At 35.5% G+C, this 26,956-nt stretch overlaps 1 protein-coding gene and 1 long non-coding RNA gene across 3 annotated transcripts; one reads left to right on the top strand and one right to left on the bottom strand.

The window, feature by feature from the left end:
- Nucleotides 1-1,997: 1,997 nt before the first annotated feature.
- LOC136223831 (histone H2B-like) lies at nucleotides 1,998-24,951 on the bottom strand. Of its 2 annotated transcripts, none has more exons than XM_066012002.1 (2): nucleotides 24,701-24,951; nucleotides 1,998-2,675 (listed from the first exon to the last, which is right to left on the bottom strand). In XM_066012002.1, exon 2 carries the CDS (start codon nucleotides 2,656-2,658, stop codon nucleotides 2,224-2,226), a length of 435 nt encoding a protein of 144 aa, XP_065868074.1. In that variant the 5' UTR covers nucleotides 2,659-2,675; nucleotides 24,701-24,951; the 3' UTR covers nucleotides 1,998-2,223. The 2 variants fall into 2 exon arrangements, 1 of the variants encoding a protein (XP_065868074.1); XR_010686148.1 differs by lacking the exon at nucleotides 1,998-2,675 and adding an exon at nucleotides 20,060-20,465.
- LOC136223832 (uncharacterized) lies at nucleotides 23,303-25,412 on the top strand. The gene is made up of 3 exons (XR_010686149.1): nucleotides 23,303-23,579; nucleotides 23,788-23,909; nucleotides 24,945-25,412. It is a non-coding gene; the product is annotated as an uncharacterized lncRNA (long non-coding RNA).
- Nucleotides 25,413-26,956: the final 1,544 nt, after the last annotated feature.

Here is a 26,956-nt window from a genome sequence, read left to right as displayed (position 1 = left end):
CTGTCCAGTTTTCCTTTTGCTTCCAAATTTTCAACTTGAAAAGCTTTCTTTTATTTTTATCACTTTGTGCCCTTATTCTCCTAAGGAAATGAAGATATGAGGTTGTATGTAGATGCTTCACGTTACAAATAGTCTAATGAGGTTTGTCAAGGAGAAAGACTTTTGGGAGTAGGGCTGTAAACGAGCCGAGCCGAGCCGAGCCAAGCTTTGACCTACTCGAGCTCCGTTCGGCAGTTTCTTATCAAGCTCTAGCTGAGCTTCGAGCTTGGTTCGATCTCAATATGTTATTGGAGCTCGGCTCGTTTAGCAGCTTGATTATTCACGAGCTCGCGAGGTGGTCATTTATTTTTCTACAATATGTTTAAAACGAGTTAAGTGAAAATATAAAAACAAAACTTGAAACAAATCCATAGTGGATTTAATATACTTCATGATGGCTTAATAAAACACACGATACAACTCATGTTGTTGTTTATTCATCCTCACTTGCATATTTATAAAGGACAAAAAAATTCTTGCATTTGAAAGTAGGAGATGTGGGATGGATTTTTTTACTAAAGGACAATTTCTTTTTTGCCCTCGCAAGCATGCGCACACTATCTTCACATCCCACATCGGAAATTGTAAAAACTGAAACAATGAGAATAAGAAAGAACCCGAAAGTTTGAAAATTGGTTCACAACTAAGGCCTTGTTCAGTTTTACAAAACATTTTGTAGGCTAGCTCTTCAATTTTCACCAAGAAAAACAAGATCTACCAAAGATGACCATAAGAAATGAATATTTGACATTTATAATTGAAAAGGTTTCTAATTAGATGTAGTTATTTAGAACAAAAGGTTTCTTTGGTAACATTTAAATATATTGCTACTGATGGGCTGGTTTTGAGACAAAAAAGGCAGTCTAATTTGTCAAACCAAAAGGAAGTATCTCAACAAACAATATCTCAACAAACAATATCTAACTAACCCTAGGATTTGGCAAGGGTTCCCAAAAAGTATGGGATATGGTACAAACCGAATATGATCAGCCAGAGAATGAGGAGGAATTAAATTTAAAGAAATCAGAGAAGAATGACCAACAAACACTCTCTCTCATCCATGTGTGTCTGGATGAGATTATATTCATGAAAAGTTCTCTGCAACAACATTGAGGGATGGATGGAAGAATCTTGAAAATTATGAGAAACTGAAGATGAAGAAGTCAAAGACAATTGATGAGTTCTTTAATAGAACCTTAGTAACTGTGAATCAGTTGAAGAGATGTGGAGAAATGATGGAGGATGTTCTTGAAAGAAGATATGACAGAGAATGAACGAATTGAAACACACTCAATCACTTTATATTCCTTTCTATTATTGTGAACAAAGGCCTAACTCACCCCAAAATGTACCTCAAAGGGTGAGGATTGCCTCACATATTTAAGGAGCCATATAGCTTCCTCATTTAGCAATGTGGGATGTTTAACACGCCCCCCTCACGCCCAATTCATTTGGTGCGTGACGCTAATATCAGCGGGAGCCCCAACATTGAACCATGGCTCTGATACCATGTGAACAAAGGCCTAACTCACCCCAAAAGGTACCTCAAAGGGTGAGGATTGCCTCACATATTTAAGGAGCCATATAGCTTCCTCATTTAGCAATGTGGGATGTTTAACAATTATCTCATTTAACTCTCTACCTCATTGACTGCCAATCTCCCAAACAAAAGCTTACAACAATAAAAGAGAGCGAGATAAAAATGAGCAAAACTATAATTTGATTCAATTTCATACAACTCAGTCAATTTTTAAAGTGATTTAACAAGTACCAATTGCTAATACAGCAATTAAACAACCCTAAACCAGACATGAAGTTGTAACCTTTAATTCGATTAATACCAAATTTATTTGTGTACAAAAGCTTCCTCTTTACATCTAATGCATATCAAAATAAAGCCAATGAAACTAAATCAGATACAAAAGTACCTAATTCAAAAAAGCACCAGCAGAAACACAAATCAAACATTAAAATTCACATAATCAAAACAAATACATCACACTTAGAGAAGTCAAAGAAATGAAATTGAACGCAATAAAATTACTGTAGTTACATTGAACAAAAACTGAGACATCCTAAAAACCCTAAATTACTGTAGTTACACTGAACTAAAGGAGACATCATGAAAACCCTAAATCAAACATAACAGCGAACTAACATCAAATTAGGTTATAAAAGGAAAAGCTAAGAATTTGTGAACTTGGTAACAGCCTTGGTACATTGTGATACGGCATGCCTAGCCAATTCTCGAGGCAAAACAAGTCTAGCGGCCGTCTCGATCTCCCGAGAGGTAATTGTCGGCTTCTTGTTGTACATAGCCAGACGAGAAGATTCCTGAGCCAGGTTCTCGAAGATATCATTGATGAAGCTGTTCATAATCCCCATAGCCTTGCTCGAGATTCCGATATCAGGATGAACCTGCTTCAGAACCTTGGAGATGTACATCTTGTAACTCTCAACGCTCTTCTTGGATGGCTTCTTCTTCTTGTCAGCAGCTCCACTTTCCTTGGACAATTTCTTCCCTGCTCTCTGCTTTTTCTCTGCCGGTGCTTTCTCAGCGTTCTTCTCCTCTGCCGGTTTCTTCTCTGCCGGCTTCTTTTCTGCTGCCTTAGGTGCCATTGGAAATAGTGAAGAGACTAAAGAGGGATGATAGGACCGAGGGAAAAAAAAATATGTCAGCGAGTTGGGTAAGTTTGAGAATAAAGAATGTACATATATAAGATAGAGAGATGAGATATGATTCGCTGGATAAGTGAGGCAAAAATTGATGACTTGGATAACTTAATGACCGTGGATTGGGAAAGGACAATATTGAACGGTTTTTATTTTCTAAGGCCAAGGAGCTTTTTAATTTTTGAGTTATTCAATTTTTTTATTTCTTTTTGAAATACTGAGTTATTCAATAAAAACCATTAACCGTTAAGATATAAAACAAAAACCATTACAAATTTAACCAATTCAAAATTTAATAAATCATCCATCTAATAGACGTTAGGAATAAAATTGCTTCATTTTAAACTTTAGGAATAAAATTGCCTGTGACCGTCAACATTAGGGTATTTTTGCATCTTATTATCCCTTTATATTTTCTTCTTTTTACAGTTAATAACCAATTGAAAGTATAAAATTGGTCTAAAAACTTCAACTGCCCTCCCGATCTTGTCCAATTGCATTCAACAACCCCCTATTTCTTAATTAAATTTGTTGGATACATAAAATGGGAGACACACTCAACGAATTAAAGCAGTCGCTGAAACAACCTCTTCATGCATTGAGGCCAACCGAAGTTGCGCACAACTTTAACTTATCAACAGTCACAGTCTTTGTTAACATGTCAGCAGGATTCTTACTTCCAAGAATCCTATCGAGCATAAAAACTCCATCTTCTAATGCTGATCTAATAAAATGGTATCGCACCTGAATGTGCTTTGTTCTTCCATGAAAAGTTGGATTCTTTGCTAAGTGAATAGCACTTTGACTGTCGCAATGTAAAATATTTGTCTCATGTTTCTGTCCCAACTCTTCAAGAAATGATTGTAACCAAATCATCTCCTATTGCTAGCTTCCGTAATAGCAACATACTCTGCTTTTGTAGTTGATAGTGCAACTATCTTCTGTAGTTTTGAGAACCAACTCACAGTTGTGGCACCAAGTGTGAAAACACCACCAAAAGTACTTTTTCTGCTATCTAAATCACGAGCCATATCTGCATCTTTGTAACCTTGCAGACCTATATCTGATTTTTTGAAACCTAGACAATAATCAGAAGTACCTTACAAGTACCTCAAAATCCATTTCAATGCTTCCCAATGTTGTTTCCGTGGTTTATTCATGTACCTGCTCACAACTCCCACTGCATGGGCTAAATCTGGCCTTGTGCCTACCATAACATACATACATGAGACTTCTAATAGTGGAGAATTAACATGTCATCTACATACAATAACAAAATTATGTAATGACTTCCAATTTTTTTAATATAACAGCTTGACATCTCAAGAAACCATTGTCAATCATAAAACCCTCAAACTTCTTATACCACTATCTCGGAGCTTGTTTAAGCCCATAAAGGTTTTTCTGCAGTTCGCACACCATCGTCTCATGGCCATGCACTACGAAACCCTATGGTTGCTTCATGTAAATCTCTTCCCCTAGTTCACCATGAAAAAATGTTGTCTTCACATCCATTTGTTCCAGGTACAGATCTTCTTTTGCTACAAGAGAAAACACAAGTCTTATTATGTTCAGCTTCACCACTGGAGCAAAGATTTCTTTGAAGTCAACATCTTCCTTTTGCTGATATCCTTTTACAAGCTTTGTACCTTGTAGAACCATCATGTTCTTCTTTCAACCGAAATAACCATCTGTTTTGTAAGACTTTCTTTCCTGGTGGTAGTTCTGTCAACTTCCACGTATGATTAGACAACAGAAAATTGATTTCTTTCATGGCTAACTCCCACTTCCTAGAATCATCCACCCGCACTGCCTCATCAAAGGTTTCTGGCTCACCTTTGTCAGTCAATGAGATGTAATTAAGTGCAGGAGAATACCTCTGAGATTGTCTGATGGTTCTAGAAGATCTTCTTAAGGTAACCTCAGGAGTATGTGGCTCCTCTTCTATGATCATTTCTTCATTTTCTTACCTTGGCATACTAACTTGAATTTCATGGAGAATTATTTCTGACTTTTTAACTTTAGAATCAGTTTGTACAGCTTCTGCCAAGCTGTCCTTGTACAAGACTTGTTCATTGAAGATCACATCCTTACTCCTTATGATCTTTTGATTTTCGTTATCCTAAAAACAATTACCAAACTCAATTTCATTATAGCCAATGAAATAACACTTCTTGGATTTAGGGTTAAGCTTAGACCTATCTGCAGAATCCACATGAATGTAAGATAAACAACCAAACACTTTCAGAAAAGAAAGGTTTACCTTTTTCCCACTCCATACTTCCTCCGGTATCTTGAAATCAAACGGGCTTGAGGGACCATTGTTTATCAAGTAAGCTGCAATGTTAACTGCATCTGCCCAAAAGTATTTTGGTAAACCTGCATGCAACCTTGAGGTGTGCCTGGAATAATTTTCTCCATCTTGATGCCCATTTGTGCACAATACTTCTTGAATTCACTATTTTCATATTCTCCACCATTATCAGATCTCAGGCACTTCACCTTCAAATTCGTCTCATTTTCTACTAGAGCTTTCCATTTCCCGAAGGTATCAAACACATCAGACTTATTTTTGAAAAAGTTAACCCATACCTTTTTGCTTGAGTCATCTATGAATGTAACACAATATTTAGAGCCTCCAAGGGATGGCACAAGAGATGGCCCCAAACGTCTGTATGAACCAGCTCCAACTTTGTTTCTCTAGGCTTTCTTCCACCATTCAAGAAACTCACTTTTTTCTATTTGCCAAAAATGCAGCTTTCACATATGCAATGTTCTACACCTTTTAAGTCAGGGAGTTTATCTTTTGATATCATCAACTTCATTCCTTTCTCACTCATGTGACCAAGTCTACAGTGCCATAGACTTCAGTTTACACCTGCATCAATAGCTGCCAAAGTATCATTACAATTAGTGGTCATGTACAAAGTACCAGTTTTATTACCTCGAGCAATAACGATTGCTCCTTTGCTGACTTTCCAAGATCCATTATTAAAAAATGCACACTGTGACATGCTTCATCAAGCTGTCCAACTGAAATAAGATTCTTTGTTAACCTAGGCACATGTCTTACTTGGTTGATTTTCCACACCGTTCCATTTTTTAACTTCAAATGAACATCACCTATTCCGGCTATCTCCAACGGCCCACCATCTGCGAGATACACCTTCCCGTAGTTTCCAACTAAATAGTTCTCTATGATTTCACGGTTTGATATCGAATGAAAAGAAGCACCTGAGTCTAATAGCTAAGACTCAATGGAACAATCAAGAGATAAAAGTAAGGCATCTTGTACCTCATCAGCTACAACATTTGCCGCTTTCTTATTGTCTTCCTGCTTTGGAAGTCTGCATTTAGCCTTTATATGTCCGGGGTTTCCACAAATTACAGCACTCCAATTTCCATCCATTTCTTGATTTGGATCTACCATTCCTTGACTTCGATTTACCTCGTCCTCGGTTAGAATTTCTTTCATTGCTTCTACCTCTATTTTCAACATTTAATGCAGAACTTGTCGATGTACCTACACCGGAATCAATCCTTCGCACTTCATCAGCAAGAATTCGATCCCTGACATCACTAAATGAAAAATTTCCCTTGCCAACAGAATTACTAATTGCATCCCTCTTAGGCTCCCAACTATTAGGTAATAAAGCCAAAAGAATTAAAGCATGTACCTCATCATCAAAGATAATATCAACAGACGTTAGTTGAGTAACAATGGTATTGAACTCGTTTATATGTTCTGCAACTGAGGCGCTATCACCCATTCTTAAATTGAATAACTTTTTCATCAGATGTACCTTATTATTTACAGAAGGCTTCTTGTACATATCTGATAAAAGTCTCATCATTTCGGCTGTTGACTTGGTTTCTGCTATGTTATGAGTGACATTCCATGTTAGCGTCAATCTGATTACGCCAAACACTTGTAGATCGAGAAGTTCCCAAATCCTCTTGGCTCATGTCTGCTGGTTTCACTTCTGAAAGCCGCAAGTACAGCTTTTTGCTATACAGATAGTCTATAATCTGTAAGCTCCAAAATGAAAAGTCAGTTCCATCAAACTTGCTTATTCAAGAACTTATTCAATCTAACCATACCATTGTCCAAACCAGATTGCTCTGATACCAAATTCCTCTTCTAGGACACAACGGCACAACGCAGAAATAAAACACGAAATACATGAAATAAACAAATAAGAAAGAACACAATAATTTTACAAGGTTCACGGGTTAATTACATACATGGTGTACAACCTTTACCTATTTTCACACTTTGGTGTATAACCTTTGATTTTGCAAATGTATAGCAGGTAATTATGACCGGTCAACTCGAAGTCAACGCGCCACATCAACAATTTGACCACTCCAAAAGTAAAAAATTAACACCTATTATGAAATTACTAAAATAACCTCATCCCCTTTTTTGAACTCATCTCTCCCACTCTCTTCCTTTCTCTCACTAAATCCTTTCTCCCTCTAACTCATCTCTCTCTCCACAACTTTCAAATAATGGAACAGGTAGAAACCAAAATCATGGTGGGTTTTTTCAATTTCCAGTAACTCTTTTCTAATCAGTTCTCACTGGCTTCAAGTTCTTCTCACTGAAAAGTTCTTCAACGATTGTATAATTCACGAAGAAGCTAAGAAGAACCAGATAGAAAATTATGTTTGGACTGTTGTATCAGTATTTGCCCTCAGTCTCTTTCTCCTCACACCTCTCACCACCTCTTGCAGGTGTTCTTCCTTCATTTCTCAAAATTCAAATTCAAAATTTGTTCGTAATTTCTGATAATTTGGTGTTAATTTTACTGTTTCAGATAAGAAGATATGTTTATCATGAATTATGAGAAGGAATTCCAGGAGCAGAAGCAGAAGGATCGGGATTAAACTTCTCGGATCTAGACCTAAATAGCTCAGATAGAAGAGAGAACCTCCCTTGTTTGTTTCTGAAGTTTCATGAGTTATTAAAGCAGCTACACCGGTAGAAGACGAGCCAAGTTGAGGAGTACTGTAGAATCAGAGGTGATGATGTTGAGATGCGTCATCTGATTTCCGACGAGCAAGAAGCGTGAAGAAGATGTTCACGGAGGCTTCCGGCTATCATCAAAGGCAGTAGCGATTAAGTGGTGCCTAGCTAATTGAGGATGGTGCGGATGATTCTGTGCAACGACGATAGTAAGAAGACGTTCACGGAGGCAAGAAGCGCAGTCACCGACAGTTGTAGTGAGGTCAGCGGGGTGCTTTTTACACCTCATTGAACGGAAAACCTAGGTGGAGATATTGTGGTGGCGGCGGCGGAGGAGTCAGATCAACGCCGGAGTAAAAACACGACCAGATCCATGAACTAGAGTTAGGGAGAAAAAGAAATAAATTTCAACTGTTAAGAGTGAAGAAGATGAGGAGGGGAAAGAATAGGGGTAAAATGGAATTAATTTTTTTAATAATTTGTGGTTCCTATTTTTTTAAATGTATGGGATAAAAAATGGTGATGTGGCGCGTTGACTTCGAGTTGACCGGTCACAATTACCTGTTATACACTTTAGTGGGAGGTTACCAAAAAGTTGTACACTTTAGTGTGCAACTAAAATCAAAGGTTATACACCAAAGTGTGAAAATAGGTAAATGTTGTACATATCACTATAAAAACTGTGGCTAATCCTTGGAGCTACTGCAAGAAGCTCTTTGCACTATAGGAGAATGGAGTACAAGTACTACAACACTCAATCACTCACTCACAACCCAAAACCCAAGTACACTCTACTCAATTTTGATCATACACAATTTGCACAAGTGTGCAGAGTGAGAATTCCGGTAATACTTCTAAGCAAAGACTCAGCCTTTTTATGCAACTCATTTTCTCCAGAAATATGGAGCCTCTATTTATAGGAAATAAAGAAGCATACCAAAGGGTGTAATGCTTCGTCAACTCTACCTTCAATTAATATGTTGTAGAGATCAAGATAACCTTTTATCTTCTTGACTAGGTTCAAAGCATAACCCCTTCATCTTCTTGACATTATGGTTTTATTTAATATGCACATAAAAATATACATACTCCAATTCCCAACATCTATTTCCTATCGACACTTTATACATCAATTTTAATTATGGATTATGATGGAATCAAGGGATGGAATTAGGATGGAATTAGGAGGAGGTAAACTTGATTCACTCAAATAAATTGCGGTCAGTCTCCATATTTATATTAGAGTTGAGTCGATGTGTTGAGTTCTAGAACTAATAATATTATGGTTATTGTTTAAATGTGTTTTAATTTTTAATATTTGAGATTAATTAATTTGTGAAATCTCAGCCTTTGAAAATTTATTGATAAAAAGGAGAGGATCTAAATCCATTATTAGTAGGTGATTTGGGTATCTTTAGGTAGACAGGTGGTGAAGAAGTTTTGCCATGAGAAGACAGATGTGGAGTAGTGTGGATATTTATAAATTCATGCAGTGAGACATGTACATGTGATGAGCACATACATTATAATGGAAAATGTGGAGTGCTCTGGATAAGTTTAGAAACAACATTAAGGCTATATAAAGCCCTAGACTGTATCTTGTACAACAACTCTAAATCTAATACTCTTTCATATTTCTCTCTTCAGTTGATTTCTTTTTATTGTTTAGGAGGAAATACATTCCTCATACAAATCTTAGTCTTTCTCTTTAGTTTTTGCATTCAGCAATGTTCATTTATATTTGCTGTCTGCTATCTTTTTCTTAGAAAATGTTTTATTGCAGTAGTTATAGGAGAGAATTGTGATAATAATGGTAACAATCTGTTGGGGGTTAATAGGGGTGGCAATGGGGAGGGGATTATCCGAAAACCGTGGGTATCCGAACCGACGGGGATGGGGAAAAACCGTAAAAATTGGGGATGGGGATGGGGACGGGGAAATTTTTTTCCCCGAAATCTAAATGGGGATGGGGATGGGGATTGCTATATCCGCCCCGTGGGGATCACCGCCCCGTTACCGTGTAAATTCCCGTAGGGATCCCCGAATAAAATTATTAATTTTAATTTCTAACTATTATTTTTATATCAATGTATCATATAAATTAGTAAGAGGATGACATAATATATACACGGACTTTCATATATATATATATATATATATATATATATATATATATATATATAATAGGAAAAATATTAAACTTTACTTGATCATACATTGGATTCTTCTAACTCATATCAAATTTTATGTTTATGGTTTGTGATTGTTTAGATTCTTCTAACTCGGATTTGTGATTTAAATTCTTCTAACTCATATTAGACTTTACACAGAGTATTATTAGGTTTACGATTTTATATTTTAAATTCTTCTAGCTCACATAGATTTGTGATTTAAATTCTGCCACAGGTATTATTAATTTTAATTGGGTTTATTTTGTTTTGAGAACTAGCTAATTTCAACGGAATATAATTAGTTTATTTAAATTAGGTTTATTTTAATTGTCGATTACAAATAGTGCTATTAATTTATTGGGTATGGGGATTCCCCGAAACCGTACCGAAACCGTATGGGGAGGGGATGGGGATGAAAAAAATCCCCGAATCACTTAATGGGGATTCCCCGAAACCGTCCCGTAAACATTTGGGGACGGAGTGGTAATTGCATAACCGTCCCCGCCCCGCACCGTTGCCACCCCTAGGGGTTAATTAGGTTTTTGTATTTTAGCATAGGTTATAATTTTTAGTCTATAATTATTTTATTTTAATTAAATTCATTTTGCAATCAAATAAAAATGTGATAAAAATAGAAAATAATATCAAAAGATTATTATAAAAAGAAAATAGAAATAAAAAGAAAAGAAAAAGAAATAATAAAAATCAGGGGTAAATTTGCACCATTTTTTCAGTAACCCGTCCAGCAACTTCAACGATGAAAACGGTCCCCAAAACAGCAAGATATCAGACAGCTATTATTTTTTTCAGAAAGCTCTTTCCCGAATGTCAAAAACGGAGCAAAACGGAGCTAAAACGAAGCCGGTAGAATTTTTCAAAGAGAAGTAGTGCAGAAAAACGGGTTTGAACTTGTCTTGACATCCCAGGACATATTCAACGGCATTACCTCCTGATTTCCAACTCCCCACTCACCCATTTTCTTTCTCTAACTCATGGGAAGGTAATGGGATCATGTTTGAGAAAAATAAGGGCCACTAACATGGGATTTGTTGCTCAAAATCCTATAAATAGAGCTCAAATCTTTCATTCCAACCCCCACTCAAAAATCAATCAACCCCACTCAAAAATCAATCAAACACAGACAACTCAAATTTTTCTCTCAAATTCTCTGCCAAAATCAGCCTCTTTATCAATCCTTAGATTCGTAGAAATCGTTCTTTAGCATCTAATTAGTCTAAACAAGGTCTCAATTCCCAGAATTAGTTCTTTAATCTTCAGTTCCTCAGAAAAGCTTTCAATTTTCAGAAACTTCAAATCCAAAATTCTCTTAGTTTAATCAACCAATTCTCAAATCGTTTTTTGCAATCTCTTAGTTAAGTCAGTAAAATCATTACCCAATCCTCGGTTCAAGCTTTCTTAGTCTAAACCAAATTTTGCCATTGTTAAGTTCTTCAAAGCTTCCAGCATTTTCCGTGAAACCAAGATCACCGAAACCCCATTTTCGAGTCATTCTTAGTTTACACATCTATTCCAAATCATATTTGGGAACTTTTTATTGATCTCAATGAATTAAAAAGACCCATAAACAAGCTTTTGGGATTTTCATCATCTAAAAATTCATCAAACAACCTTTCTGGTGAGCTGTTTTCCAAATTTTATTTAGAGTTTGTTAGTCGATCGTTTTAGCTCAAATTAATTTTAATCTCTTTATTGACATCAATTCTTCAACTCTCAATTTTTATTTCGTAAAAAACGACATCCTATAGCCTTCTAAATCGCCCCTAAAGTACCCTCTACGAAACAGAATCAAGCTTTTTCAACCATCAAACAATTATTCTGTCGCCCAATTTTCAATAATTTATTCCGACTCATTTAGTCGATCTTTTTCTGAAATTCCAGTTCTAAATCCTTCCTTCGCACACTAACTTTAGATATTAGCCTTCGTCTCGCTATAATCTGACCTCTACAGCTCCCGAAATTGAGTCCTAAAGTCCCACAAAAGCATCAATTTAGTCCCATTTTGTTGTTGACTTGGTGGTAAATTTCTGCTCAAGTCCCTGAACTCTCCGAATTACCTCAAATTCGCCCAGCACTACCCGGACAACGCAACAGCTCCCGAAATTGAGCCAGAAAGTCCTAAGAAATCACTGTTTTTGGTCCACAAAGTACTGCTGATTTATTAGCTTGGTGGTAAATTTCTGCCTAAGTCCCTGAACTCTCCGAACTGCTCCGAATTCGCCCAGTATTACACGGACAACGCAACAGCTCCCGAGCCGATTTTCCAGAGTTCCAATCCTCAATTTCACGCATCCCAACGACATCAAAGAGATCGGTTAATTTCATTTCATCCCGTACATATTTGTTTTTGTGATTTATTTGCATTTCTAGCTTTAAAGTTATTATTTCTTTTTAAGTTGTAATTTTCATGCTTTATTATTATTTGTAATACAAAAAAAAACATTGAAAAATATTTACAAAATCAATAAAAATATAAAAGAAAATTAAAAAATTTATATCTTTGTGTTGTTTTATTGTCTTTATTTTAGTACTTATCTTAAAAAATTGTTTTTCCGACCGACCTGTCAAGTAACGTCGGGGTCCAAGACCGTTGTTTTTATTTTCAGTCCTTGTAACGGTCATCATTCGCTTTTCGTTTAGAATTCAAGTAATTTAGGCGCATTTTTTTTATTTACTTTATTCAATTACCATTTTACCCTTTGAGAATTAGCTTCTCTGGCAGGCCCGCATTATTTTTACCATTTTTAATCCCCGCAAACGCGTATGAAGGTTGAAAATTGGGATATTTCGAAAATATTGCCAACAATTTTTGGCACGCCCAGTGGGACCTAAAAACGTTTTTTTATTAGTACCAAAACTACGGTTTCTTATGTTTTACCAAAATTTTAATAACTTTTTGTGAATACCGATTTTATTTACTAAGTGTTTTTTTTTGTGGTATTTTTTGCTTTGATATTCTGTTTTGGCAATTTATTTCCAAACTTTTCTAATACCATTTGTTGTTTAAGATGCCACTAAGGAAAAATACAGGTCGAGAACTACCCATTCCGGAGTCTGATGAAAATCAGAATAGGGGTCAAGATGAAAACGTTGACGCAAATGCACCCGAGGGTTATGTTGCCGAGACCGTGAGCCACTTGGAAGATATTCATGGGACGTCAATGCCACAACCGGACTTCAACGCATTTTTTACGAGACAAGAGGCCCACATCCGCAACATGGAAAGGCTTGTAGCCGAGATGTCGCAAAATGTTAAAGCTCAAACTGAGATGATGCAACCTTAGAGACAACCCAATTTGGAAAACAGGATTAATAATCTCACCGATGAGATGAATAGAATCCCAGATAGGTGTGCTGAAATTTATGCTAAAAATTTGAATTCTCACAATGTTTCAGATAACATAAGGGAAGGCACTCCCCAAGGCTACCGATATAGGCCACCGTCTAGTCGGGAGGAAAACATGAGATTCAATGAGCGAGGAGATCGAAGAACCTCGGAACAATTTTCAATATCCCTAAATGCGCCTCATTTCAGGTCAAACATCGGACCTAATACCCACTCGGAGCACTATAGTGACATCAACGTCCGTGGTTCGGGGGGCACGTGGAGAAATCAAGACCGTGATCATACCCGGGAATCTACTCGTGAGAATTCTCGTGATAATAACAACGTATCTCGTGTTTCAGGTGTGAGGAGCGAAATCTGTAATGAAGCGGAGGATAGGCAACGTATTCGGAACATCGTGCAAGAAATTTATGGACCTACGGTCCGTGAAATATACCGTCCGGAGTTTCAGAAAGCCTACCCAAGGGAATACGACCAACAATACCCATTTCCTCACCATTTTAGAATTCCAGATTTTTCTTTATTTTCATGTGAAAATGGACAATCTACCATCGAGCACGTTGCCCGATTTTCATTCCAATGCAGCGGGATTAGTGCGGAGCAAGACTTCGATATGCTTCGTTTGCGTTTATTCCCCGGATCACTAACTGGACCAGCTTTCACATGGTATACGACATTACAACCTGAATCCGTCAGAAGCTGGGGTCGCATGGAACAATTATTTCATGCTCAGTTCTATCGAACTGAGCCCGAGGTATGTGTCACCGAACTATCTCGTATGGTTCAGCGTTCAGGTGAGTCCGTTGAAAGTTTTATTAATCGTTTCAAGAAAATGAGGCATAGATGTCGAGTTAATATTCCTAAAATAGAATTTGTTAAAATTGCTCAACGTGGTTTAGAGTTTGAAAATAGGAAGAAATTCCAGGGTATTGATTTTTGTGATTATTACGAACTTGTTGCTAAAGTGTCAGAATATGAAGAATTAATGGGTGAGGATAATCGTAGGAAGAAAAACTCTATAGGTAGTTACCATCAGGATATAGAAACCAATGAGGCACATGAGGTAGCTATAGCCGAAATAACTAGAACATGATCCCGCGTTTGTCCAATGCTAGCAAAAATTCCAAAAGCTCCCGAAGTGTTTAGAAGAAATACAAATGTGCAATACACATTTGATGTTTCTAAAACCGAGAAACTTTTTGACTATTTGTTAAGAAGGTTTTATCACCTTACCACATGGACACATCATTCCATCGAGAGATGACACCAGTGGAAAAAATTATTGTAAATATCATGATAGTTGGAGCCACGACATACAATCTTGCTTTGTTTTTAAGAATGCGGTGCAGGATAGAATAAACAAAGGCGTGCTTAAATTTCCTGAAAAGAAAGAGAGCATGTTGATTGATAAGGATCCATTTCCGGCCGCTACAATGATAAATGCAACGTCCATCGAGATGCCACCTCCTAAGCGTAATGTCCATAGCAACACCTCGAGTCAGAGAAAAGGGCGCCCCGACCATCCAAAGAAAAAACAAATTTGGTTACCAAAAGGCACCTTTCAACCCATCGAGGAGAAGGAAGAAAAGCCTTGGAGAAAGCAAAAGCCGAAGGATAAAAATGGCACAAACCAAGGCCAGTCGCGTTTCGTCACTCCACCAGCGCAAGTTCCCCTCGAAAAATGGTTCGTCAACCGACATAAAAAATTTCCACAACCTCTCTCAAAAAAATGCAAAAATAAGAATAAGAAAGAGAGAGGCAGAAAAAAGAAGGAAAAGTGAAATGGAGTTGTCTAGTGTCGATTCTAGCAACGTTTCGAAAGAAAAAATAAAAGAAAAGGAAAATGTGAAAATTCGCGTTGGAGATTTCATTATCCAAGCTAGGTGTGTTGCTACTTCTTTAATTTTACCAATAAATTTTAGAAAAAAAGATCCAAACGAGGAGGTACACGAGATTCAAGAAGACCGGCGAAGTGGCGTTACAACAAAAGCTTCATCGGAAGATCGGATGAAGCGGGTTTATTTTGACAAACCCACTCTAAAGATGACACGACACATTAAGCCATTATACGTCAAAGCACACGTTGATGGCAAGCCTTTATCGAGAGTTCTAGTTGATAATGGATCAGCCGTTAATATTATGTCATTAAAGATGGCACTAGCTCTCGGGAAATCCGTAGGCGATATAATGACCTTAGAAATTTCTGTCTCGGCTTTTACTGGCGAAATTGCTAAAACCTATGGTGTTTTACCTGTGCAACTTACCGTCGGTAATCAGACCACAACTTCGGCATTCTTTATAGTCAATTCAACGACGAGTTACCAAGCATTGCTTGGACGAGATTAGATCCACTCCAACTCGTGTATTCCGTCATCCTTGCACCAACTTTTATTACGTTGGAAAGGAAACGACATCGAGGTGATTAAGGCAAATGAAAAACCATTTGAGACACATTCGGATATGGTGGAGTCTCAATTATACGAAGATAGCATTGGCCCAATCAAAATCAAGACCAAAGGCAAGAAAAAGTCAAACACCATTGTGCCTTACCGTAGGCCGATTGGCAATGAGCCTCTCATCGAAAAGGTTCAATGATTCTGTCACATCCGAAGGACAAAGCGGTGGCATCAGCCGCTATAGAAAATATAAGGATGCGATAAGGTACGAGGTGCCTTTTATTTTTTGTTTTGTTTTATTTTTGCATCATTTTACATTTTAGTTTTTCTTTTAAGCTGTTAATTAGCATCATTGATATTTTTTAGCATGCTTAGAGATAATAAAGTATTCTAAAAAAAAAAAAAATAGAAGCGTAAAAAAAAATGAAATGACAAAAGACATAAACGAAAAGAAAAATAAAAATAAAGAAAAACAATAAAAGTCCATTTACATGTCAAAAAAAAAAGAATAAAAAAAGTTGTGAGAGATAAAAAAAAGCAATCGCTACAAAGAAGCTCGGTGTAGCCTTTTCCACCTGATCCGCCGTCCACTCGCTCAGTTTTGTCCCCATCAAATACGAGACAACAACATGTGCAACACTGATAGCATCCAAGCTCGAAGACGTCGGGGGGCAGGTTCCGTCATGTACGATATATCCATATCATCAAATGGATTCTCAACTCCAAGCTCAAGAGGTTCAAGACGGATATTACCCAATCATGATTCTTGTGAAAAAGAAGTGACAATTCAATTTATTTCCGCCAGTCAGTAGCTCAAAGAAGTTTATTAACAATGGAAGTGAAGTCGCGAATTCATAGACGGAGTTAAACAAATTTCAGCTTCAACAAATCGGTACTGACGGGTAAAGAAAAATAAAAATAAATAAAAGACTTATTTTATGTGCAAAATTCATTTTCAAATCTTTTACACATAAAATAGGGGGGCAATTGTTGGGGGCTAATTAAATTTTTGTATTTTAGCATAGGTTATAATTTTTAGTCTATAGTTATTTTATTTTAATTAAATTCATTTTGCAATCAAATAAAAATGTGATAAAAATAGAAAATAATATCAAAAGATTATTATAAAAAGAAAATAGAAATAAAAAGAAAAGAAAAAGAAGTAATAAAAATCAGGGGTAAATTTGCACCATTTTTTCAGTAACCCGTCCAGCAACTTCAACGATGAAAACGGACTCCGAAACAGCAAGATATCAGACAACTATTATTTGTTTCAGAAAGCTCGGGATGTTAGCTTTCCGGAATGTCAAAAACGGAGCAAAACGGAGCTAAAACGAAGCCAGTAGAATTTTTCAAAGAGAAGTAGTGCAGAAAAACGGGTTTGAACTTGTCTTCACATACCAGGACATATTCAACGGCATTACCTCCATATTTCCAACTCCCCACTCACCCATTTTCTTTCTCTAACTCATGGGAAGGTAGTGGGATCATGTTTGAGAAAAATAAGGGCCACTAACATGGGATTTGTTGCTCAAAATCCTATAAATAGAGCTCAAATCTTTAATTCCAACCCCACTCAAAAATCAATCAACCCCACTCAAAAATCAATCAAACACAGACAACTCAAATTTTTCTCTCAAATTCTCTGCCAAAGTCGGCATCTTTATCAATCCTTAGATTCGTAGAAATCGTTCTTTAGCATCTAATTAGTCTAAACAAGGTCGCAATTCCCAGAATTAGTTCTTTAATCTTCAGTTCCTCAGAAAAGCTTTCAATTTTCAGAAACTTCAAATCCAAAATTCTCTTAGTTTAATCAAATCGTTTTTTTGCAATCTCGTCAGTAAAATCATTACCCAATCCTCGGTTCAAGCTTTCTTAGTCTAAACCAAATTTTGCCATTGTTAAGTTCTTCAAAGCTTCAAGCATTTCCCGTGAAACCAAGATCACCGAAACCCCATTTTCGAGTCATTCTTAAAAAGACCCAGAAACAAGCTTTTGGGTTTTTCATCATTGAAAAATTCATCAAACAACCTTTCTGGTGAGCTGTTTTCCAAATTTTATTTAGAGTTCGTTAGTCGATCGTTTTAGCCCAAATTAATTTTAATGTCTTTATTTACATCAATTCTTCAACTCTCAATTTTTATTTCGTAAAAAACGACATCCTATAGCCTTCTAAATCGCCTCTAAAGTACCCTCCACGAAACAGAATCAAGCTTTTGGTTTTTTCAACCATCATACAATTATTCTGTCGCCCAATTTTCAATAATTTATTCCGACTAATTTAGTCGATCTTTTTGTGAAATTCCAGTTCTAAATCCTTCCTTCGCACACTAACTTTAGATATTAGCCTTCATCTCGCTATAATCCGACCTCTACAGCTCCCGAAATTGAGTCCTAAAGTCCCACAAAAGCATCAATTTAGTCCCATTTTGTTGTTGACTTGGTGGTAAATTTCTGCTCAAGTCCCTGAACTCTCCGAATTACTTCAAATTCGCCCAGCACTACCCGGACAACGCAACAGCTCCCGAAATTGAGCCAGAAAGTCCTAAGAAATCACTGTTTTTGGTCCACAAAGTACTGCTGATTTATTAGCTTGGTGGTAAATTTCTGTCTAAGTCCCTGAACTCTCCGAACTGCTCCGAATTCGCCCAGTATTACCCGGACAACGCAACAGCTCTCGAGCCGATTTTCCAGAGTTCTAATCCTCAATTTCACGCATCCCAATGACATCAAAGAGATCGGTTAATTTTATTTCATCCCGTACATATTTGTTTTTGTGATTTATTTGCGTTTCTAGCTTTAAAGTTATTATTTCTTTTTAAGTTGTAATTTTCATGCTTTATTATTATTTGTAATACAAAAAAAAACCTTGAAAAATATTTACAAAATCAATAAAAATATAAAAGAAAATTAAAAAATTTATATCTTTGTGTTGTTTTATTATCTTTATTTTAGTACTTATCTTAAAAAATTGTTTTTCCGACCGACCTCTCAAGTAACGTCGGGACCCAAGACCGTTGTTTTTATTTTCAGTCCTTGTAACGGTCGTCAATCGCTTTTTGTTTAGAATTCAAGTAATTTAGGCGCATTTTATTTATTTACTTTATTCAATTACCATTTTACCCTTTGAGAATTAGCTTCTCTGGCACGCCCGTATTATTTTTACCATTTTTAATCCCCGCAAACGCGTATCAAGGTTGAAAATTGGGATATTTCAAAAATATCGCCAACAATTTTTGGCACGCCCAGTGGGACCTAAAAACGTTTTTTTTATTAGTACCAAAACTACGGTTTCTTAAGTTTTACCAAAATTTTAATAACTTTTTGTGAATACCGATTTTATTTACTAAGTGTTTTTTTATGGTATTTTTGGCTTTGATATTCTGTTTTGGCAATTTATTTCCAAACTTTTCTAATACCATTTGTTGTTTAAGATGCCACCAAGGAAAAATACAGGTCGAGAACTACCCATACCGGAGTCTGATGAAAATCAGAATAGGGGTCAAGATGAAAACGTTGACGCAAATGCACCCGAGGGTTATGTTGCCGAGACCGTGAGCCACTTGGAAGATATTCATCGGACGATTTTACCCCTAAAGTTGATAATTTGGGTGAATTTCAGACACTATTATAAAACATAAATATTTTTGTGATATCATTACTTTAATGTGCAGTACAGTCTTAGTCACTAATTAAGAAATATGAAATTTTCACAAATGAAATTCAGACTTAGTTGTTTTCTCTTCTTTTCTCTATTGTAATATTTGCTTCGTGAAATATTATTTGGTAGTGTTCGAGGACGTAGGAAGTATTGGCCTAACCTCTCAATTAGGAAGGTCGCAGCTCCTTTTTGTTAATTAGATTTCAGAACTTTTGCTTTGAAAATTTATAAAAGGGATAGGGTTTAAAAACACTCCTAACGTTTATAGTAAGAGCAATTTTACTCATAACATCTAAAATGATGCAATTTGCCCCTTAAGGTTGAAAGCAAAGAGTAATTTTACTCCTAACTTTGACAAGTTGGGTCAATTGAAAAAATTATTTATCAAATTATTTTCTCGGTCATAAATCTTGTCATCTACACTTAAACGTATTCGTTATTTTATCACTCATTAGCAACAGATCACAAATATATGATTAAACAATGATTTTTTTAAATAAAAATTTTAAAAATAAATTGTATTTTGTACGAGTTGGACAAAAAAAAATTCAAATATTTTACCAAATTCCAAAATATTCATCTTCAATTGTATTATTAAATTACAAAAACATTAAATCTTTTTTTTAGAATCAACTTACATTGGTGCAGAATAATGAACAAATATGTCGAATAATAATGTTTGAACTTGATCCAATTTGCTAAATTCAGTAGTAAAATTGCTATTGACTCTTAATGTTATGGATAAAATTGCCCTATTTTAGACGTTAAGGGTAAAATTGCCCCTCCCTTGTACGAGTATTTTATAAATCCTTTGAACTTGGTCCAAAAAACCAATTGTCATCCGAAATATTAAGAATGTCTCATCATTGGATTTACATTCCAAGTAAAAAGTAAAACTAAAATTGACATACAAAAATGTATTACTTAGATAACACATGATTTTTTATATACCCACTTTGAATGTAATTTGGTGAGTGCATATGTAAACTGTAAAATCAAGGTAAAATTTGGGCACAGAAATTTATGAAATCACCACCATGTATTAGATTCTCTTATAAGTTTATATAAGTGTCATACCTCCTTATTGACATCATCAACATCATCAACATTCGTAGAAGATATCGAAACCATTTTGCTATTTTGAGAGAGAGAGAGTGATCATGGTTGGTCTTGAATAGTGGTGTTCATTAAGCTGCAAATTTATAAAGGTAAATTTGGTATTCATTTTTATTTTTATAAAATCAAAACACATGTAGATCTCTATATATCCTGACTGAATAAGAAAAAACCTCTATAGATTTAAAAATCTATGGCTTCCCCATTATTGCAAAATGCTGCAACAGAAGTTGGGTATAGCTCTTCTTCAATTTGATTGAGATTTTATCGATATTTAGTTTAATGAAATTTCATAGTTCATTAAAATTGTATCAACAGTTTTCACTAGCCCAGTTTTACTGCAAACACCAATTAACTACCCAAGTGTTACATTTACTACCCATCTTGCCAGTGATGGAAGCTACAGGGACTTAATGTCCTCTTTACGAAGAGAGTTAGACAGTGGCTCTAAAAGCCATGATATCCCAATACTGCGAAAGTCAACAGAAATCACAAAAGCTAATCAGTATCTTCTGGTAAATCTGATAAATTACGAATCCAAGTTCAATGTTACATTAGCAATAACTGTTGTTAATGTATATGTGATTGGGTTTAAATCCGGCAGCAATTCCTTCTTCTTAAGTGATGCTCCTTCTGATGCAACAAGTCTCCTCTTTCATGGAACAAAGCCACAAAAACTAACAGTCAGTACCAATTATAACATTTTGGGAGATAGATCGACAGTTGGACTAGGAATCGGACCATTAAGAAAAGCAATTGATACACTTTATAGCTTCAATGGTGCGGTTACCCCTGCTTTTAAAAACAGTCTTCTTATTGTTATACAAATGGTTGCAGAAGCTGGAAGATTCAAATACATACAGAGACAGATAGAGAATGGCTTAGTAGAGGGGTATAAGCCGAAAAGCGACACTATTAGTCTCGAAAACTCATGGGCTGCTCTTTCTACACAAATCCAACTATCTGGTACCAGTGGAAATTTTAAAACACCAGTCACATTGGAATATGCTAACGGTACTAAATACAATGTATTGACTGTTGCACAAGTTAAACCAGATATTTCAATCTTGCTCTGCAAATGATCTGGAAGAACAGTTGGACAAGAAAGATTTGGGGAAATCTTTGTTGAAAAAGCTGTGGAAAAGTTGCTGCCAGTGCTCTAAAAATGCTTCAGTTCTAGCTAAAAAGGCTGTGATTGTAATTATAAATAAGGTATCAGCATTTTCTGTATGTTTGCTAAGAGTTTGTGTGATTTTAACAATAAAGAAGGTCTCAGCATTTACCGTATATTTGCTCAGTGTCTCAGCATTTACCGTATATTTGCTCAGTGTTTGTGTGCTTCCTTTAGTTTTATGTTCATTAATTAATAATAAATAGCTAACCAAATCTATATTCTTCATCTTGTCTTTTATTACACTACTCAATTACCTACACTCAATTCAGCCGTAGAAGTTCTCCAACAAAAAGAGTAAGCTCAGTCACAATTTTTCTTGTATTTAAAATATTTTTGGCCTTAATTCGAGAATAATTTAAACTCTTCGACTCTCTTTATTTAAAATTGGTCCTATTTAATTTTTGCACGTGCATGCGAAAATAGAATGTTCCTTTCACATTGCTGTTGAGACTAAAAAGTAATGGAAAGTGAATTTTATTTTTTGAGGAAAATACTTCAACTTACTAATTAAAAGGATCGAGATCCTTAGAAATGGCAGCTGTTAGCCAGCTTGGAATAATAAAAGAATCAAACTCATTAGCATTGGAAAGGGTATGTCGTGCAACAGCATGTGCAACCCTATTCGCTGAACGAGGAGAGAAAGACACCAAACAGTGGGGTCAATTAGAAAGTAGGAAATGACAATCATGAGTGTCGCAACCGGGATTTTTCCGGGCGCGTGCGCCGGGGCGTTAAAATTTAACTAGTTAATAATTTTACGTTTTTTAGACTAGTTTTTAGAGTCGCCACCAATCAAAATTAAGGCGTGATTGGACGCCGGAATTAGATATATTTTAATGGATAAGGGGGTCTGCGAAATAGAGATTTTAAGTTCGTTTGTCGGTTACGTGTAGGGAAGAAAACTTTGAGTAATCACCCTACCCCGCCCAAAATTGGTACTAAAAGATGTGATTTTTTTGGCATTAAACTTATTTGATTTATTCGATTCATTTCTCTTTTATATATATATTTTTATAATAAAGGCGTATGGGTTTGGACCATTTAATTTGAGTTAGTTACATTTTGACTACTTTCATACCCCAATAGCATAGGCGTATAAATCGGAGCCATTTCATTAATTTTAATTTTAATTTTGACCGGTTCCATACCTCTATAACATAAAGGTATGGATTGAGCCGTTTTATTTTAATTAACTTGATTTTGACCGCTTTCATACCCCTATAGCATAGACGTATGAATTGAGTCGTTTAATTTTATTTTGGTTCATTTCATACCTCTATGACATAGAGGTACGAATTGAACCGTTCTAAATTATTTATTTATTTTGACCGACTTTATACCCCTATAACATAGACGTATAAAGTAAGTCGTCTCATTTCGATAATTTGATTTTAACCGCTTTCATACCCCTATAGCATAGACGTATGAATTGAGCCGTTTTTGTTATTAATTTGGATCGATTTTAAATTTCTTAACAATTTCAAAACCTTTATTTGATTTGTTTTTTTAGCTTTCATCATTTTTATAATTTTATCCAACCATTAATTGAGCTATATAAAAAAAAATTTCATTTTCTGCTGCAACTACTAGTTTTTCCCAAACAAATTATTTAAAAAAAAGGATCAAGTAATAAACTTAAACGAATTCGTGGACTAAATTTAATTCAATCCAAAGCCCACTTGCCTAACATTTTGAGTCTCATTTTCTCATATAGGATTCACCTTAATCTTGTAAACCTAACCCCCAAATTATAACTCTCCTTCCTATTTTCCAGCCACTTTTCTTCTTCATCCAGGGCCGAAAAACCTAGAGCTCTTACCCATGGCGTCTGCTCTTTGGACGGCGACGGCGCGGATTAACAGTGGGTTCCTCTTGAACGGTGATGGTGATTCTAACGACGCCTACCCCTCCTAGTCGTCGCCGTTCTACTCTCTCTCTCTCTCGTTTAAATCGGTGCCTGGTACTCTTATGATCTGAACATGCAGGCTCCTCGGAAATCAACCGTGGTTCCCAGAGGTATAAGTTCCTATCTGTCCGATTTCTATATCCCTGTTCTTTATTTCCTCTTATGCTTTCTGATTTCTCTTTTTTCTTTTCCTAGAATTCGCTTAGATTTGGTTGTGTTTTAAGAATCTGTTTCGTTGTTAGTGATTTTCATGGTTGATTTCTATTTGTTTATTTGATTTCATTTCTTTTAATCTCGCTTTCTTTTTGTGAATGCTAGGACCTGGACAGATTCATCAACTGAAAAGAAAAACCCAAAGGGCCTGATTGCGGTCACCATTTGAATGGCTCGCGCATCGTTCTCTAGATGACTCGCTGATTTCAAGTGCTACCGTCTGTTTGGTACGGTTCCTTTTCCATCTAATTTAAAGCATACAATTTGGGATATTAAGTCCTTTGTTCGTCTGTGAAAGCAAATTGACAGCAGGATGATATTTAAATAGAATTTTATGTTTACCATTGGGATAGTTTTAGGCTTGGAAATTTGACTGTGGCAGATTGCTTGCACACTTCTGTATGCTTTTGTGGGATGATATTTTTGCAATGGAAATTAGTAATTAATATGCTAAATTTCTGTGGCTCATATATGATTCATTAGGGGTATTTTTTGACGTTTTCCTTAAGTCCGAAGATGGTGAGGGGATTTGAGTTGTAAGTGTAAAATAGATAGTTAACATTTGGTTCAGGATTACATCAGTAGCTAAAAGTTTTCATTTCATATTAGATAAGACATGAATCTGTAAAATGTATTGTTGGTGTTTTGAATGCACAGTTGGAGGACTTAAAATGATGCGAAAGAATATAGCATATCCTTCCATTCATTTACCGTCCTCCTAAAAGAGAAAACTTAGTTTGTCCCTATAGCATAGGGACTCCCCAAAATCCTCTATACTGTGTTTCTTAATGACAATACAGATGATTTAAAGACCTTCTGAGCGAAGTTGGTTTGTTCCTATAGCATAGGAACTCCCCAAAAATCCTCAGAGGACAATACAAATGAAATGATAGAAAAGTCGGTTTATCCCTATAGCATAGGCACTCCCCAAAGCTCCTCTACCATGTGTTTTCTTAGTGATAGGTGATGGACTAATGTTACAGAGACTTAGATTTGTATATAAAAGAAGAAATTTTACCTGAAGACAAGAGAACAAACGCAGTCCGTCCCTTGTTTCTTTTGTCTGTGACCCCTTTTTTACTCAAGGACCGCTTGTGTTCCCCGCCTTCTTCTTTCTATTGTTTTTTCTGTTTGATGAATCCGGTTGGATTCTCTGCCTGGTTATTGCTGATATTGTTTTTTATTTGATAATTCTGGCTGAATTCTCTCCTTCGTTATTACTGGCCTTGCTTATTGATGTTGAAAACGCCTTCGTTTGACAGGGTTTTGAAGTTTTAAGAAGTAAAGATGATGAAGATGAAGAAGAAAAATAGGAAGGTCTACATTGGAGAAGTGTCCAAAAATCCTCCTGTTGCAGTTTAATAAGAAGTGAAGAGGTCCAGATCCAGAGGAAAGAACCTGAAGTTCCCCCTCGAAGTCCCCTTTTGCTGTCTGTTCTTGGCTCTAATAGAGAGCCAACAGATTCGTTCTAGTGGCGTGGCTCTCTATTAATTTGTACAACAAAGCTTATTCAGTGGCCAAGTGGTGGCCAAGCAACGTGGTGTGGCATCTGTTTGCCCACCAAGATCTATTCATTTTATTGTATTTTAGGTTGTATTTGTGATGTGTTTATTGGTTGTATGGATCCTGGATCTTAAGGGCCTATTAGAATGGGTTTGGGGCCGGTTGGGATTTCATTTGTAATTGCTGAAATTTATTAATAAAAATCATATTTTTCTATTTCCTTTTTATTCTTTTTGTTTTCCTCTATTTTATTTTGAAACTCAATTATGTTTTTATTACTTGATCAAGGGTTCACAACCAAAAATTAATTATTATAACTAGTCTACACATGTCTACATTTTTAATATAACCCTGTAAAATAAAATACAATATTATTTCAAACATACCTAGTTAAACACATAAGTAACATTTTTTTAAAAATTAATAATTGATTTTATCTTTATGATATAAACATTTAGCTAATTTTACGAACTATACGAATATAATTTTCCTTTTTGTAAAATGTAATTAAGAACAATTTATAACAAAATATAGGTACTAAATATAGCGAAATATCGGTATATCTAGTACATACATGCAATGTGAATATTTATGAAATAAATTGGCTAAAAGGATAAAATTATAAAAAATAAAAATTTACCCCGGACAAAATGGTGATCAAAACTTGAAATTACACAGAAAAAACTCATATTTTTTTTTATCAAGGTTTGATATTGCACCATTTATTGAAAGTTAGATATTAAGATTGGACTACTATGTATGTGGAATCTCAATAAACTCTCTCTAGTAACCATAGACCTAAATTTGTACCTTATATAATTATATCTTTGCTTATGGCTTAATACATCTTTGCCCATTTTTATTTGTCCAAAAAACTCAATTGCCTCTTTCATTTTGAAAGCTTCCATTTACCTTCCGAACTTGTTTAAAGTGATATGTTAACTCTCTTAAACGTACCTATTAGCCTCTTGAATTTTCTTAAAGTAATCTATTTGCCCTTCTCACTTTTCTTAAAGCGTACACAATTTTACTTTTTCAAAATTTGTCATTACTTTGCCACGCAGATTTCAATGAATTAATAGATCACTTCAAAAAAATGCAAAAGCTAAATAAGATATTTTAAAAGTATATGGGAAAATAAAGTTTTTTTACAAGTATAGGAAACTAGTAGGGATGGCAACTGGTACTGTACCCATGAGTACCCGACACTACCTAATCCTAATCGGACTATCCATACACTATATAAAAAGGTATGAGACAATCGCTACCTGTTAGGGTAATGGGACGAGTATGAGAATGCCTCTAGGTACCCGGTACACGGTATCCATCATAACTCTTTTGGTATATTTAAAAATATTATTGTTTTTTTATATATAAGATGTGAGATTTGAAGCTCAACATTTTATTCTTCAACAATTGTGTGATACCACCAAACTCTTTTATTCTTATTAATTAAGGTTTAACATGTTCAATTTTTAGATGAGTGATTTATTAAATTTATATTTTGTTAAATTTGTAATTTTTTTGTTTTATTTTTTTTATTCTTAACCGGCAAGGGTACCGACGAATTAAATGGAACCAATATGTAAAGCGTATACTCGTTAGGGTAATGAGACGGATATGGGCAGGTAAAAAATAAACAGGTAAGAGTTTAAGATTGATACTATATATCCACAAATACTTTGCTAATTGTCATCCTTAGGAACAAAGAATCTATTAAGACTTTCTTTAGTGATTTAAACCATTTTTATTGATTTTTATTCATATTTTA

Source organism: Euphorbia lathyris, chromosome 3, assembly GCF_963576675.1.
Source record: "Euphorbia lathyris chromosome 3, ddEupLath1.1, whole genome shotgun sequence".
NCBI lineage: Eukaryota > Viridiplantae > Streptophyta > Magnoliopsida > Malpighiales > Euphorbiaceae > Euphorbia > Euphorbia lathyris.
This window is presented reverse-complemented; position numbering and strand designations above follow the sequence as displayed.